Source organism: Corvus kubaryi, unplaced genomic scaffold (assembly GCF_017639235.1).
Source record: "Corvus kubaryi isolate FWS band 111438036 unplaced genomic scaffold, C.kubaryi_AGA036_p1.0 135, whole genome shotgun sequence".
Taxonomy (NCBI): Eukaryota; Metazoa; Chordata; class Aves; order Passeriformes; family Corvidae; genus Corvus; species Corvus kubaryi.
This window is the reverse complement of record NW_024580669.1, coordinates 261,592-278,093: the sequence shown is the minus strand read 5'-3', so window position 1 is coordinate 278,093 and position 16,502 is coordinate 261,592. Positions and strand designations below refer to the sequence as shown.

Genomic DNA, 16,502 nt, shown 5'->3' with positions numbered 1-16,502 from the left:
GGGTCAGGCAGAAGCACGGTGCTGGAGGCAGTGGATGAGCCCCAACGAGGCACATTTGCACATTCCATTCATCCCTTGGAGCGGTTTCTATGGATTTACAGTTTTATTTCTAGTTTGAAGAGCTGCAAAAGTCACCAGATGTGGCAGAAGGGACATAACAGGTGAGAAATGCTACGGAGAATCCCTGGAACCAAGGGATCGACTGTGGTGGGAAGATGGAAAATAAAGCAGGAGGAAAAGGAGCCGAGGCTGACTCAGAAGCAGGCACCAAGCACAGAAAAAAAAGCCTTGAGAAGGGCAGGAAATAAGCAATAAAATGTTGGTTAAAGAGTTCTGGAGATGAGTTTATTACGGCACCAACTAATTGCGTTAATTGATCAAACCTGGCCCTTCCTGTGCTAGGCACAGACACACACCACGGGGAAGTTTTCCCCCCCAAAAAATAAGGATAAAGAGCCAGCTGGCAGAGGATGGGAAGAGCAGAGCCACCAGCACCACGGGAGCAAACAGGGGGTTAGTGCTCCCATTCCACCCTGAGATGATAACTCACAACTGGTCAGTGACCCCCTGAGTGAGGGAGGAGTATTTTACCACCAAAACGGTGACATTTCAATAAAAAGAGAGGCAAAGGCCGTTTTTAAGAGCCTAACTTAAAAAAACCCAAATAAAAGCTTTGCAGAAGCCTTACCATTGGCATCCTGGACTCCGGTGAGCGCCCCGACCGCTGCTGCAGTTTCCCCAGACAGGACAATCTGTCCCCCTCCTTGAAGGGTGGCCTCGGCCAGCGTGGCTACGGCGTGGGCAGCGGCTTCACTGCGGGCATGCAGAGGGGAGAGCAGGGTTAGGCACACCAAAGGAACAAATTGTTCCATTTTAACCAGGAAAACACAGGCCCAGAGAACGATCCAGAGCAGAGGGATTCGTATCTGGCCTGGATGAAGTTATGCAGAGGAGGAAATCCACGCTGGAGGAGGAATGGATGGGAAGAAGCTGCTTCCAGTGGATTTTTTCAGCTTGCAGGTGTCTTAGAACACCCCTGTGTTCTCACTGTTGCATCCTTTCACTTGGGATTGCCCAAGACTTCGGGACAATCCAAGCAGTCATTCCACATGGCTCCTTCCTGCCTTGGGACTCAGGTACCAGACCTTTGGCACTGGCACATCCTTTGGGGCTCTGCAGATTTCAGAGCTCTGCTTTCATCCCTGGTTCTGCCAGTTCACCTTGCCCTGAACCAGGCCCAGAGCTTGCCAGGACCAGCATCACCAGCTCTGGCTTCAACTCCTCCCCAGCCAAGCGGTTCAATAATTCTTTTTAATGAGGGTTATTTTCAGCAGAGTGCTGGTAAATATCTCCACACAAATGAGGCCAGGCCAAAAGCCCTTCTCGTGCAGCAGCCCTGCTGTGAGAACAGCAGCGTCAGATATTTAGGAAGGGCTGTGCACAATCCTTCCCTTCCCACACCCTCCCAGCTTCCCAGAGACTGCCTCTGGACCATCAGCTCTGATTTGTCTCTAATCCCCTTTGAAACCCATCCACACCTTTTGCTTCCCCAGCATTCTGGAGCAAAGAGCTCCACATTTAATTAGAAGAAAAAAAATTGCATTACAGTGCCTCAAACTCCTGGCTGGGCGGCCCTTTAGTCTAAGATGGTGAGAAACAGACAATAAAACCTTTCCTTTTCTGCTTTCCTCACAATTTCATACATTTCCAGTGATCTCCTTCCCAAGCTGAAGACCCCCAGCCCACTGTGGCACGGATCCTTCCTGGGCTTTGATCACTCTTGTCCTTTCCAGACCTTTTCTATCTGAGTGGTGAGCACTTCCCACACCATTCAAGATGTGAATGCCCCATCAGTTATTCCAGAAGCCTAATCCTGGCTTGTCCTTTATGCCTTTCCTTGTAACTCCCAATACTCAATTTATTCTTTTGACAATATCTGCTCAGCAGTGGTAAAACATTCCTGGAGCCAAATTTCCTACCAATTCTTACCACAATGAGCTAAAAAAAAGCAGGGATTTCCCTTGGCTTCCCCATGGATGCTCCTCCTCTGCTCATTCTCTGCTCGACCAATTGACTCAAATATTTTCCGAGTATTTTCCTTCTCTTCCCTCATTTCCTGCTTAGATGCCAAACTCTTTCCTACTGCATCCACTCAGGGTGGATTTTCAGCTCTAAACAGCCCCTCTATGTCTCAGAGCAGCTCTTAAACACTCTTAGAGCACCACAATATTTTCTTGTCTGGTTTCCCTACTCCCCTTGGCACATCCTTCTCCTGAGCCTGGAGCTCTGGGAAGGCTTTTTCCCTGCAGGAAGGCCAAGGGCAGCTCAGCAAACCTGGGATCAGGTGTAACCCCATGCCCAACCCTCCCACTTGGGAAAAAAAAAAAAAAAAACCCCACATAGAGAAATCCAGAATCCCGGAAATGTGCAAGATAAAATCCTGCAAGTTGGATTTGGGGAGATGGGGCTTTTTCCTGTAACTCCAGTGTCCTGAAAAGATCATTTGCTTTTAAAAGGGAACTTTACAGGGAAACTATTAGTAAATAAAAAGCCTAGTTGACCAACCTCATGTAGCAGACAAGAAATATCTCAAGGACCCGTACCTGGACCACAAAGAGCAGAAACAGTTCTAGGTGTGTTTGGGATTCAATCCCAACAGAAATTTGGGAGCAAACTGGGATCAAAGTGATTCCTTCAGCAGTTTCTGGATGGAACAAGGTCTTGGAGCTTTATTCCAGCCACCAGCAGTGTGGTCTGGTGCCCTGTCCCATCCCCTGGCTGCTCAGCCAACAGCCTCTAAGCAGGATCCTGGTTTGGAAGAGGAAAATTCTTGTCCACGCCTCAGCAATGGGAAACCTCCTTCACTGCTGTGCTGTGATTTCCTACAGTGCCCCTGCTCCCTCAGGGAGTGCCACAGCCATTTCCAGGTTCTAGGAACAGCAGGACAAGTTTAAGCAACTCAGCAGAGCTGAGCAAAAATAATTTGTCCTGCTGGGTGGACCTGTGGAGCTACACCTCAGATCTGAGCGCAGCCAAAACACCCTTACAGAGCTCCTTCCAGCACTGCAGCTCCTTCAGCTTCTACTTCAGAAAGACTGGGAAAAAAACCCCCCAAAAACAGTGGCCTGTGGATGAAATTCTGATTCTGAACAGAGCAGGAATCAGGAACCGTCCTGCACACACCTGGACACCGCCCGCCACAGGAATTCGCTAAGGAAAAGCCTCTCAGCAGGGTACAGAGCGGACTCTGCACCATCAGAAGGACACTCAGGAAGGAGATGCCAGGCCCAGGCTGTGCCAGCTGTCCCCTCTCCAGGTACCTGTTAAGTGCCATGGTGACAGTGGCTCCCTGCTGCATCTCCTGCGACGCTGCCACCGCCGCCTCCGCTAACGAAGCCACCGCCTGCGTGGCCTCCGATGCCTGCGTCGTCTGGATGGTCATCTCCCCGCCCTGTAGCGTCGCCCAGTTCTGCTCCACCTGGGAGGGGAACACAGGGAAAGGCTGTAGGATCAGGCATCATCACCCTCAAGGGGTGGCTGCTTCCCAAAAAGAAAGAGATGGATCATTTCAAGAGGTTTTCGCCGAGTCCTGCACTGGAAAAAGGGAGGGAGGCTGGGATCCACCTGAGGATGTGGCTGGACACCACAACCCTCACCAGCCATGAGGCTCATATTCCATAAAGATCCATAAAAGTCCTCAAAAGCCCAGAAATCCCTCTTGTCCAGCCAAATCCTCAACAAAACAGGGCAGTGCTGTTGTTGTTGTACTCAGATCACTGCCTGCCAGCCTGGGCTGTTCATTAATTAGCTGTGCTTAATGGCCATAAATTAAAACACAGCAAGTTCCACCTCACCAGGAGGAAGAATTCCTTCCATGGAGCGTGGCAGAGCTCTGGAACAGCTGCCCAGGGAGGCTGTGGAGTCTGGAGACATCCCAAACCCACCTGGACGTGTCCCTGTGTCACCTGCTCTGGGTGAGCCCACCTTGGACTGGACGATTCCCAAAGGTCCCTTCCAACCCCAACTACTCTGGAATTCTGTGTTTCTGCAGTGCTGGAGCCCAGCATGGATCACATCTCTCAGGGAAAGGGGCTGTGTTTTCCTCCCTGTTTCTATTTGAACCCATCCACTGACATTTTGGGGATTGTCTATGTTCCCATCCAGGATTTATTTGGACAGCACCTGTGACCTCAGATGAGATCGAGCCATATTGCTTAATAAAAAATGATGGTGGCTGGAAGTGTTCATGTATCCCTAAAATTCCCTAACTCCAGACCTTCCCACAGATGATTTTCATATTACCTAAAGTTCACCCAGTTGCTCATTTTCCCCTATACTTTCATTTGGAGCTTCACGGTTCAGGAGATAATGATTTTATGGCCACAAAATCCACCAGGATGAGAACTAAAAACATATTTTGGACCAAAGAAGTGGAGGGCCTGCTGACAAATCCTACTGGCTGCTTTGCAAGATGAAGATCTCCCTCCACCCCCCATCCCTGTTCCCATCCCCATAAACATTTCAGGACACTCACCAACTGCTGAGACACACAAACAAAAATGCTGTAGAAAGTGATGGAAAAACCACCTCAATTCGTTGGGATGGAGAAGGATAAAAAGCCCAGAAAAGCAGAGCTGGCTCAAGACTCCAGGTAAAAGTTTGCACGAGGAAATTTTGCTGCCTTTGGGCAAAGGTTAATCCCAAAACAGGATGGAGAGGGAGGGAGAACCCGAAACTGCGGGTGGGAAGGGACACCTCAGTGACACACAGCGCCCTGCGAAGGTGCCCAAGGTGTTCCAGAACAGGGATGGAGTAAGGAAAGAAGGAAAAGAAGCTGGGATTGCCCAGGCCCTGCTCCACAAAGGTTGAGCCGCTGAGATTCTACAGCTGAGAGGGTGTAAAAGGACCTTAAACCCACCCAGATCCATGGGCAGGGACACCTTCCACTAACCCAGGCTGCTCCAGCCTGGCCTGGGATGGGTGAGCCCCATCCAGCCTTAGTTGTGCCTTTGAAAGATTTCTTTCAGTTCTCAGGAGATAAAACCGGTTCTTGAAAACCCTCAAAGCAGCTGCAAAGTACTCCAAGGCCGCTCCAGGCTGTTTCACTCAGGGTCTGAGATGGGAACAGGCTCTGAGGCCAGCAAAGCTGTTCTGTGCTGCCACCTCTCGCCGTGACACCCCAGCCAGGCAGAGCAGGCTGGGTAGGAAAGGGACAGAAAGGGACCTGCAGCCTCATTTAAAGGTGGGTTTGAAGCCAAGAGGGCAAACAAAATCTTTATAACTTTAAGGGAATGTTTCTGAAATACGCAGAAAAAACCGTATTATTTTTAATGTATTATTTGGTAAAAAAAAAAAAGGGGGGGAAATAAATGTTTGCAAGTTTGAGCGTTCAGATTTAGGCATGGGAATGCCAAAACAAAATACAAAATAAATAATCTGGGGGAGGTATAAAAGAATGTATGAAATTCAGACCTAAGGCTTCCACTATAACTGTGTTTGTAGAGCCCTGAGTTGAAACAACAACAATTCAGCACTTCCTATATGAAATGACAGTCTCCTGTTCTGTGTCACCCCTTAACTCTGCAGGCTGGGACCACTGAGACATTTATGGAAGTTCAGGCAGGCCACCCAGGTGCCCCTGGGTGAAGCTGAGGCAGCTCCTCACCTCTCCATCAGCCACGGCAGAATAATTGACTTGTGCGACGGTGACTGTGGTGGGCAGCTCGGAGGCGTCGGCCAGCGTGGCCACCGTGGCACCGGTGCCAACCTGTGGAGGAGAACAGAATAATGCATCTGTCACTGCAGGAAATGCCCACGTCGCTCAGGCAGAGGGGCTCTCAGAGTAAAAAGGATAAGGAATTTGCCAGGAGGGTTGGAGAGGAGGTGTTGGGATAGGTTGTGCAGGGAAATCGGGGATGCCCCATCCCTGGAAGTGTCCAGTGCCAGGTTGGATGGGGCTTGGAGCAAACTGGGATGATGGAAGGTGTCCCTGCCCATGGCAATGAGAGGATCTTTAAGGTCCATTCCAACCCCCTCCCACCCCGTGATTCTGTGACCAATTGTAATTGCAGAGCTCGCAGGAAACACAGAGCTGTCTCCAGAGGAAATCCCAAGCTGGAATCATGTTAATCCATGGCAGCTTTTGTACAAGTTTTGTACAAGTTTTGTACATCCCTCATGCTGTCCCCATGTCCACGAAGGCCTCACCATTCCGCCAGCCTCAGGAAGAGCAGCTGTGGGAGCACGGTGGAGTCAGCTCCCTTCTCCCTTAAAACCCACCCAGCAGTCCTGGCTCGGAACTCCCTGCACACCCTCCTTGCTTCCCATTCCCTGGGGCTCATCTCCAGGCACCTGGCAAACATTAGCTCATCCTCAGTACCCCTTTGGAAATCACCTTTCCCCCGTTTAACAGCTGGGAAAGGACAAAGGCAGGGAGATGGGCAGCTTTGTCTCTAAGGAGAATTAAATACAAATGCCAGGAAGTCAAGGGGATCTCAGGTGTCCAGCACCTGAAAGGACACCAGTGAAAGGGAAAATGTATGGACAGGTGGGCAAAGAGAACCAGCCTGGCAAGTCTGCTGGGCCTTGGGGAGGAACAGAAGACTGTAAAAAGCACTGAAAAGCTTCATTTGGGGGAAAAACCCTACTCATACAGCCAGTTTTTATCTTCATTATGTCAGAAAATTATGTCTGAGATGTCACTAAAAACGTGATGCTCAAGAGGAACAAAGTGCTGGGCCTGGTTAGGAACCACCACCAGTGGTGGTTTGGAGGCACAGGGGAAACTGAGATTCAAACCCCACTGCCAACAAAGAGTTTGTGGGAAGTTTCAAGAGAAAACCGATTTTTTTTGACATCCTGTGCTGCCAGAATCTGCCTTCCCACACAGGCAACACAGGGAAAACAGCAGCAGCACTGAGCCAAAAACCACTGCAAGAGGAATCCTTATTCCATGGGGATAAATATGTATTTGGTGCTTGTAATAAAAATATTACTCTTCAGGTGTAAGATGAAGAGCAGGGGCACAGAAATACCTGGTCTGCTGATTCAACTACACTTCATGCCATGAAAGGAAGGCAGGTCCACCACCTTTCCTCCCAGGGCCACCTCAGGTGCTGTGTGGTGACTCCATGAAATGGATTTGTTGTAAGTGGGTTCATTACATTCAGGGCAAATCCCTGAACTGTTTGACCACATTGCAGAAATCCTTGCACTGGAGAACAAGGGGTGGGAATGGGGAAGAGAGAGGATGAGGATGGATCTGTGTGTGGGGAGTGTTGTGGGGTAAGACACGATAAAGACAAAATTCCTGAAGGACAAGTTTAGCTCCTGAAAGGAGCTTCCTTAAACCACCTCCCTGAGGCAGACTGTGCTGGAAATGGAAAATCCAAGGAGTTCTTCTCACCTGGATGAGGGACACGGTGCCATCAGGGTTGCTGAAGGTTTGTACCACGGTCTGGGAGGGCACCAGGTGGGCGATGCTGTGCGTGGTCGTGGTCTGTGGGGTCTGCTGGTCCTCGAAGGCGTAGAGCAGGTCCTCGCGCCCGTGCTGCTTGTAGCAGTTCTTCACGATGGTCCTCAGGGCCTGGGTCCAGGACACCTTCCAGCACAAGGGAAGAGGGGACAGTCAGTCCAGGAAAGTTTTCTGAACCAGCACAGCACTGGGATTTGCACCTTTGTCTTCACTGGGGTTTCTCGGGTGGTTTGCAGTGATTCATGAATGAACAACCCCAATATTTAATCTCCCTCTGCTCATCCCCTCCTTTCCCCAAGGAACTCCCCCTGGAGAGCCACGGGATGCAGTGAAGATGTCCCTGCTCACTGCAGGGATGAGATGACCTTTAAAAACGCCCTTCCAACCCAAACCATTCTGTGACTCCAAGCAGAAAACCATGGTGATTTGGCAAAGCACCAAAATGCTGCCACAGCACCATTTCCAGCCTCGTCACCCAACCTGTCCTGAACCAGCCTGCCCAGGTCCTGCTGCCTCCACACCACCACCACCACCACGGTGCCTTCCTTTGATTGTCTCTGTGACAGGCTGGTAGAAACCTTACCCAAGATTTTCCACCCAGTTCTCTCATTTTTCCTGGCTCCACTGCACATCCGTGACTCTTTCCTTTAAGCACAAAGCTCCCTGCTGCTCAGGAGGGCACAGCATCCCCCCCCTCCTCCAGGAGGCCAGGACACGGACTCTTCCTTTGTCCCTCAAGGGAAGAACCACTCCCAAAAACCATTCTGCAGGCCCCTGTGCTCCATTTGGAGGCAGACAGGGGAGACACCCACCCGCTGCTTCTGTTCCTCCGTGCGGACGTCGCTGCGGACGTTGGCCCACGGAATGTCCTCGGGCCACCAGATGGGCTTGCAGCTCTCCTTGCCCCAGCCTGGCTTCCCACGACCCGTGGAATACTTCAGCATCTCAGGGATGAAGGCTCTCAGCTGTGCCTGGAACAAACAGAAGGTTGAGAGGTGTTTAGGAATTCACATCTCTGGTAGTTTTGAGGTGCATTGTACAGAATTGTTTTGTTCAACTTCCATCCTGTTGGAGCCATCGACTGGAAGAGGCCTGAACGCCCAAGGAGGGTGGACAACATGTTGCCATCTTCTCCCAAGACTCCCAAGGTTGACAGCAGGTGGAAGAGCAGAAACAAAATTAAATCAGCTGAAACAAAATTACAACACCAAGGCACCAACACACATTGTATTGACACTTTGTGGCTCAAACACTGCCACGGAGAGAACAAGCCAACCTGAAACAGAAAAAAGAAATAAATAAACCACAATAACCCATTAAAAACCCCACACTCCATGTCCCTACAGTGGCAGGAACTCAGGCATGAGCTGATGCATCCTTTACAGAGATGCTGCAAGGGGATGGAGCTTCAGTGACTGCTCGAATGTGGAACCCACAATCTCACACTCCTCCAGCCCTGTCCTGTCAAGATAAATACAGAACTCACACAGGGTTTTATGACAAGATTGGTTTTGTACCAGGGACTCCTTGGAGCACCAGGAAAAGGCTGGGTCAGCTGCAGAGCAGGAAGAAGAGAGCTCACCCTATGCCAGAGGAAATCACGTTAACTTAGAGCTTAAAAACTGCATCTAGGAGCAGCTCCTTGCATCCCTTCAGAGCCTTGAAAGTAAATTATTTTCACAGAATCACAGAGTTGTTTTGAGTGGAAAAGACCTTTAAGTCCAACTGTTCCCAGCACTGCCAAGGCCACCACTGCCCATGTCCCCAAGTGCCACATCCACAGGGCTTTGAAATTCAAACAGGGATGGGGACTCCAAACCTCCCTTGGCAGCTGTGCCAGGGCTGGACAACCCTTTCCATGGAGAAATTTTCCCAATATCCAGCCTGAGGCCGTTCCCTCTCTCCTGTCCCTGTTCCCTGCCAGCAGAGCCCGACCCCCCCGGCTGCCCCCTCCTGTCAGGGACTTGTGCAGAGCCACAAGGTCCCCCCTGAGCCTCCTTTGCTCCAGGCTGAGCCCCTTCCCAGCTCCCTCAGAAGTTCTCCAGACCCTTCTCCTCGTGCTCCAGCTTCCCCAGCTCCCTTCCCTTGTCTGGACAGAGTCTGGATGCTGCATCCACTGGCTCCAAGCTGGCCACGAGCTCATTTCAAGCTGCCTTTTCCACGTTACATATGGAATATGCACAAAGCACCTTTTTCCCAGCCTGTCCATGATCCACCTTCCACTGCAGACCCTCGTGTCACCCTGACATGCTCCAGCTTCCCTGAATGAAGCCCCATTTATTCACACAAACCTGGTAACAGCAGCTTTTTTGAGCTGCCTGGTGCAAAAACAGTTAAAAAGCTCCTTCCCCTGCACTGCCATCAGCAACAGGCTCCTTGTTTCCAGCTGGATTAATTACTGGTCCATGGGAGTTCAGGGCTCAAGCTACTCACGGTACTTGTTAAGGAGGGTTTGTCTTTAATCCACGGGGGAGACAATCAGCAGCACTGTCAGGAGAGAGGACTTGGCTAATTAGTGCCCTAACGAGGCCGGGGCTCTGACACAGGTAATGTCCCCCTCACAAAGCCCCCACATCCCTCAGGGCACAGGTGGGAACATTCACCTGCAGGAGCCACGGTTCTGCTGACACCCTCCAGGAACCAGCCAAAAATCAAGTATCTGCTGGAAAAATCCAGTGGCACGTTCCAATTTGTGCCCTTGGCAGCCTGGAAAGGGCTCAGATAACTCCCAGGATGGAGGGTTTGGGAGAAACTGTGAGAAATGTTTCTTTGCCACCCCTTCACACAGGCTGAGTGTTGTAACTTCTAACATTTAAGTTCAAGGGTTAATGGCACTGGGCTAATCCCAATCCCAAATGCAACAAAGCACAGCCAGCTGGATTCCAACTGCTCCCCAGTGCTGGAAACAACAAGGAAAGTGGTTTCTAGAATGGAGCAAAAGCTGTGGCTGGGAATTTTCTACACATCCCCACAGCTCAGCCTCAGGATCTCTGGAGCAAAGTCGAGTCCATGCAGGACCTCAGGTGTACCTGGAAGAGGGAAAAGCAGCAACTGCACGAGAGCTGGAAGTGACCACTCATCCCTGAATCCATCCCTGCTGCACTTCCCAGTGCTGGAAAACCCTCCAGGCTATTGCTCAGCTGCATGGGAGCTGATTCCAACAGGGATTCTCCCTCTGCCACGTGCCAAGGACCAGCTGGGAGAGCAGGAACGCAGCTGCCAGGAGGTGAACGGGCACCACGATGATTTTGGAGAGGCCCAGAATAACTTTTATTGGCTCCTACAAGCAGGTTATAAATCATGGGGGCGTATGAAGTTTAAAAAAAGTCAGATGAAAGGACAAATCACCTGCTCAGAAAACTCTCAGTGAGAGCTGACTGAAGCACGGACCTCAGCTTGATTAAGCTCAGATTACCCAATCTTACTCCTCAATCACATCACTGAGCAACTGAGAACAATCTTAGGGTCAAACTCAGCTGCCACCAAAGTCCAGAAAGCACCAAGATTCCCCTCTGTGAAGGCTGCAGGGTGAAAATCCCACTGGGACATGGGTTTTCCTGCCCACTCCAGGTGGGTGACACTCTCCATTCCCAAGGTCAGAGAAACATCTTTGCCCAAGCAAGTAAAGGCTTTGTTTCCCTCCAGACCACCAGGGAAGCAGAGCAATTAAAAGGAGAGTTATTTTCACCTCCTCACTGATGACACCTCTACACCCACCTGCTGGCACCTGCTGAAAGCAGAGGCCTCATTTTTCCAGTCCCTAATTATATTTATATACAATTTATATAATTTTCCATCCTAATTATATTTATATTTATTTTTATTCCAGTGTTTCATAGGGTTCTGTGCAACTCGGTTGCAAAAAAGCTCATTTTTTTTTGCCAGCACATACAAATAATTATACTGGCAGCTCTGGGAATCAAGATTCCCACAAAAAATGATGGCACCTCTGTGCACAGCTCAGGAGAAACCTTTCCACAAAGCTCTTCTGAGCTACCTCACTGTGCTGGAATGATGAGGCCCATTCCTAAAAAGATCCTTGTTTCACCATAAAGCAGCAGGAGAGGATTTGAAGCAAGAGGCTCTACATCAGCACTTTGGGCTGGCTGAGCAAAGGCCCTGCAGGACAAAGAGGAGAAGAACATTTCCACGGGGAACTGTTACTGGTTCACAGCAAAAGCTGCCAGCGAGCAGCTCCTGCAGGTGCCACCTTTCCCAGTAGTTTAAAAATCCAAGAAATGAGTTTTGCCTTATTTGTCAGGGATTGGGAAAATGATCTGTACCAGCTAAGGCACAGTCAACTCAATAAAATGTTACTATTAGTGTGAGCTTGTCTGATTCCACTAAGAAACAGAAACGGTGTTTTGAGCAGGGTGTGACCTCTGCAGAGCACAGAAACATCTGCACCTCTCTGCCCTGCTCCAACACCTCTGTGTGTGCTGCCCTTTCCACCCTTGGAAAGAATTGCCTTTCAGCATTTAGAACTTGTTCTGGTGCATCAGGGTATACCCAGAGCCTCCTGCAGGACACACCTGCCTGAATTCAGCTCCTGCATCCCTGGGGAAGGGGATTTCCCTCCAGATGAAGCTTCCCTAGGGAGTCCCCTCCACTTTGTCCTAGCAGTGAGGTCAGCAAGGGGCTGGACCTGGAGAGGAAGGGAATCTTCCACATGCCCAGGGCATGTAATTCCCTGTCTCCAACAGAAATATCTCACTCAGGGTCTGATCTGGGGTTAAACCTGTGGCAAACTCTGCTCCAATGCACAGCAAGAACCAGAGGAGGGAATGAACTACAGGACACAGAAAGGTGTCCACAAGTGACCCTCCCAACCTCGGTGCCTAAAGATTGTGACACAGCACAGAACAAACATTTTCCCTGTTCCCACTTTCTGGGAGGTGCCAAAAGCAGCTCCATGGGGAATGCTCCCAGCAGCCTGAGCTCTCCTCACCAGCACTTCTTTTTCACAGACAAAATAAGTGCCACTAACAAAGCTCCACATCCAACCACGAGCTGAGCTGTTACAGCCCCAGGGGGAAGAGGAGATCAGAGCCATCCCCTGGAGACGAGGCCACACAAAACAACAGGACTGCAAGATGCAAATGTCCCTCTCTTTCCCTGCTTCAGCCACGGGTGGCTGCTCACCTGGGTCATCTTGTCCACGGAGACGGGGATGCCATCGATGGTCAGGGGTGGCAGCTCCGAGTTGACCTCCTGAGGGGCCGGAGCGTGCTCAGCCAGCGCCGACTCCAGGTCTTCCAGGATGGTGCTCTTGTACTTTCGTACCTGTGGGGAGTTGTTAGGCTCAGGTAAACAAGGTGAGGAGCACCAGGAGAGGAGCAGGATGCAGGCCCAGCCACCTTCCCCAAGGCGCTGCAGAGCAGGAGGAGCAAACAGGGGCACAGCTGGCAGGAAATACCCAGCGGCCCCCGAGGCTCGGCCCCATGGAAGAGCTGCTGATGAAACCTGAAGTAACACTGGCAAGGGAGGAATTTGTGGGATGAAAGGAAAAGTTCTGAAGCCAGACTTGTGGTGGGCAGGGTCTGTAACAAGGTGCAGGAACTGACAGCAGAGCTGAGCTCAAACATGTCATTGGTTGGGGTTGTTTAGTCTGGAGCAAAGGAGGCTCCGGGGGGACCTTGTGGCTCTGCACAAGTCCCTGACAGGAGGGGGCAGCCGGGGGGGTCGGGCTCTGCTGGCAGGGAACAGGGACAGGAGAGAGGGAACGGCCTCAGGCTGGGCCAGGGGAGGGGCAGGGTGGACATCAGGAGGAATTTCTTCATGGAAAGGGTTGTTAAGCATTGTCAGGAGCTGCCCAGGGAGGTTTGGAGTCCCTGTCACTGGAGGTGTCCAAGGAAGGCCTGGAGGTGGCACTCAGAGCTCTGGGCTGGGAACAAGGTGGGGATCGGGCACAGCTGGGACTTGATGATCCTGGAGGTTTTTTTCAACCTCAGTGATCCTGGGATTCTGTGATCATGAGCTGTTCCCTCTGATTTTTAATCCAGGATATTCGCCCCTGGTGAGATGTGCCAGGCAGCCACTCTTGAAGAGAAGAGAGGACCCCAGTGCTGCCCTCATGTCAGGGAATCACAGGATCATTAAGACTGGAAAAGATCTCTGAGACCACTGACTCAACCAGGTCCATAAAACCCAAACTCTGCTTTCCAGGGTTTGAAACACGACCTTCAGATCCCAACCAGGCTTCCAAGGCTGCCCTGAGCAGAACAAAACCCGCAGAGAAGGTGAGGAAGTTCTTACCTCACTTTCCTAGGGACACCTACCACATTCTCCAAGGGTGCAGCACCGAATACTTTGAAGACAGGGTTGGGTTTGGAGGGTGAGATGCACAGGACGATGGCCTGCTGCCCCACTCTGGTGGTGTACTCATCCAGCGTGGCCCGGAGCTTCCTGAAACACGGGGGGAAAACAGGGAGTGGGCATCAGCTGAAAGCCCTGCAGAAACACAAGCCCTCTCACTGCCAGCTCCCTTCCTCAGCGCTGCCCCGGCACAAAGCAGGTGAGAAACGGAGCCCCAGCTGCTCAGCTTGGCCGCAGATTGGGTTTATTCCTCCGCTCCGCAGGCCTGCTGTGCTCCCTGCGGTCACCCAGCAGCTCAAATGTCAATTATTCTCCTCTCTCTGCTTTTTTCATTGATGTGAAAAGAGAAATCAGCAGAGCAGCAAAGCTGGGGCAGCAAGAGTCTGCACACACCCGCTCTGTCTTAGCAACACAAAACTTGTGTTTTCTTGAAGCACCTGAATGATTCATCACAAGAGGCCTGCAGACACAGGTTGTTTTGCATTCAGATCACAACAGTGCAATTCTCCAGCACCAAAGTCCTGCTCCATCCAGATCTGTAGGAATTCAAGCTACAGGATAGGCAAGACCTGGAAATATTGCAGCACAGGAACCCCAGGTGTCCCAACACCTGCCCCATCAGCAACTCCCTTTGGAATTAAGATGTTCTGTTGTATATTTTCTGCCTCTTATTCCCTTTTGAGCAGGGCTAGAGTCAGAAATGGTGGCAGAAGCTCCAAAAGCAAGAGGGAAGTAGCGTTTTCCTCAGAAAACCTGAGCACTCCATGAGGGGCCAGCTCAGTCCCTGTCCTGCTCATTTCAGAACCTGCTGTTTGTAGGACCCACCAGGAGCACCACCAGCTACACACAGATCCCAAAATCTGGAGTTTGAACTTCCAGTGATTCCCAGTGGTGTGAAAATCAAGCACAAACGTGTTCAACTGATAAGAGTGGGAAAAAAAATGATGCTTTGTCATTTTCTTAATGTAATAAAATGAAGCAGTTGTGTGGAAGGAGAAGAAATAATTCCTTCACAGAGCAGCTTCCTTAAAAATATATTGTTCGTATTTCAAGGGAGAAAAGAGTTTGTTCTTCAGAAACACTGCAATAAACACATTGGGGGAAGGAGGGAAAACCAGAATGGAGCTGTAAAAGGCAGGCAATTCACTCCCAAGGATTATTATCCAGCAGTAACTCTGCCCAATAATTTAACTGCCCCATGAGATCCCAAACAGCACAAAAAGCAAGAACTGCTTTGTTCCAAAAACTAGGGAATGGCAGCAGCCAGTATTCACAAATGTTTCCAGAGCATGGAATTGCAGGGGGTGTCTCCAGGCTGGAAGGGCTGCGCAGTCCCTTCGGCTCCGGCGCGGCTCGGAGGCCATCAGGTGGGCAAACAGCCTCAGAGCACCTGGAATGCAGCACCTGGAGGGCTCTGGAGCCCTGGTGTCTCCACAGGAAGTTTCTAAAGGCAGAAAAAGTGTTTCACCTCAGGCAGGGATCTCTCCTTGATTATTCTTCCTAAAACCGTGCTCTAAAGGCTGGGTCGCTCTTCAACGTGGGGTTTGTCCAGTGGCAAAGGGAATTTGGATATGCACATGGTGAATTTATTCCCAGATTTTTCTGACCCCGCAGAAAAGGCTTTTTGCATGAGGCAGATAAATCCTTTATGCCACAGCAGAGCTGGGATGTGGATGGAGCTCCAGATTCCACTAAAGCCACTCAGGATCTGTTACTGGTGACCAGCTGGGGTTAAAACAGAACAGTGCATCCACCAGAGTGCCAGTCCTGGTGACCATAAAACCACTTTAGAGATGAGCAGAACCGCAATTTAACCCTTTAATGCAAACTAAAACACAACTCTTGGGTTCCAGGAAGACACTCCCAACAAATCCCTGAGCTGGGCGACTTCTGGGCAGCACCTGCTGTGACCACACAGGGCACCAGGGCTGGCTGGAGGACCCTGAGGTGGCAGGGACAGGCGGGTGCTCACCTGAGCAAACGTGTCTGCTGCCTCTTCCGAATGGAGGGGTTGGACTCAAACACGTGAGGTCGCTTCCGTTTTTTCCCCGTTGCCACGGCAGCAGCTGCTGCCATCCCCACAGGGCCTGGAAATCAAACCACAGAGGGTCAGTCAGCACCAGCAGCTCAGGAACTGGGATGGATGTTGTCATTGTGACCCCTCCAGCCCAGCCAGGGATGGGTGCCAAGGGTCTCCCCAGCAGAGCCAAGTGACACAAATTCCTCCCTGAGCTCTGCTCTGCAGCACTGGAGGTGTAGTGAAAGGTTCCATTCCCCAAGCTGGCAAATCCCCAGCTCAGTCCTGGGTGAAGTCACATATTCCAGCCTAAAGTTTTCCTTACAATCAGAGAATTCCATATTTTACCTTCCAAACGTACAGAAAAACTCCCAAGGCTTTGAATAACTGACAGATCTGAGGAGATGCTGGTGGCTGGGAAGAGGAAACCAGGTCCAGCACCACAAATCCTGCGTGGACACCTCAACTACAGCATCAGGAGTAATCTGAGGCTTTCCCAAGGGATTAAGGACCTGTTCTAATGGGAAGGAAACTGAAAATCCAGAGTTCCCAGCAGCGTCCTACCAGAGCCTTCTGAAGACCACCTGGGCCTGAAAATCCCGTGTGCTAGAAGGGAAGGGGAAAGAAAAAGTCCTGCAGGATGGGAGGCTGAGAAATTCATAAGCAAAGGGCAATGGGATGCTCAGGGCTTGGTGG

The 16,502-nt window shown here is 50.8% G+C and overlaps 1 protein-coding gene across 4 annotated transcripts in view; it reads right to left on the bottom strand.

The window, feature by feature from the left end:
- Window positions 1–16,502, bottom strand: part of NRF1 (nuclear respiratory factor 1) — a 50,079-nt gene that overhangs the window by 24,210 nt on the left and 9,367 nt on the right. For all 4 annotated transcript variants that reach the window (XM_042051576.1, XM_042051587.1, XM_042051596.1 and 1 more), the window contains 8 exons: window positions 15,762–15,876; window positions 13,753–13,879; window positions 12,617–12,757; window positions 8,287–8,445; window positions 7,406–7,600; window positions 5,666–5,767; window positions 3,321–3,478; window positions 689–813 (listed from right to left, as the gene is read on the bottom strand). In XM_042051576.1, the coding sequence (XP_041907510.1) occupies window positions 689–813; window positions 3,321–3,478; window positions 5,666–5,767; window positions 7,406–7,600; window positions 8,287–8,445; window positions 12,617–12,757; window positions 13,753–13,879; window positions 15,762–15,876 (1,122 nt within the window). The remainder of the gene's footprint in view (window positions 1–688; window positions 814–3,320; window positions 3,479–5,665; window positions 5,768–7,405; window positions 7,601–8,286; window positions 8,446–12,616; window positions 12,758–13,752; window positions 13,880–15,761; window positions 15,877–16,502) is intronic.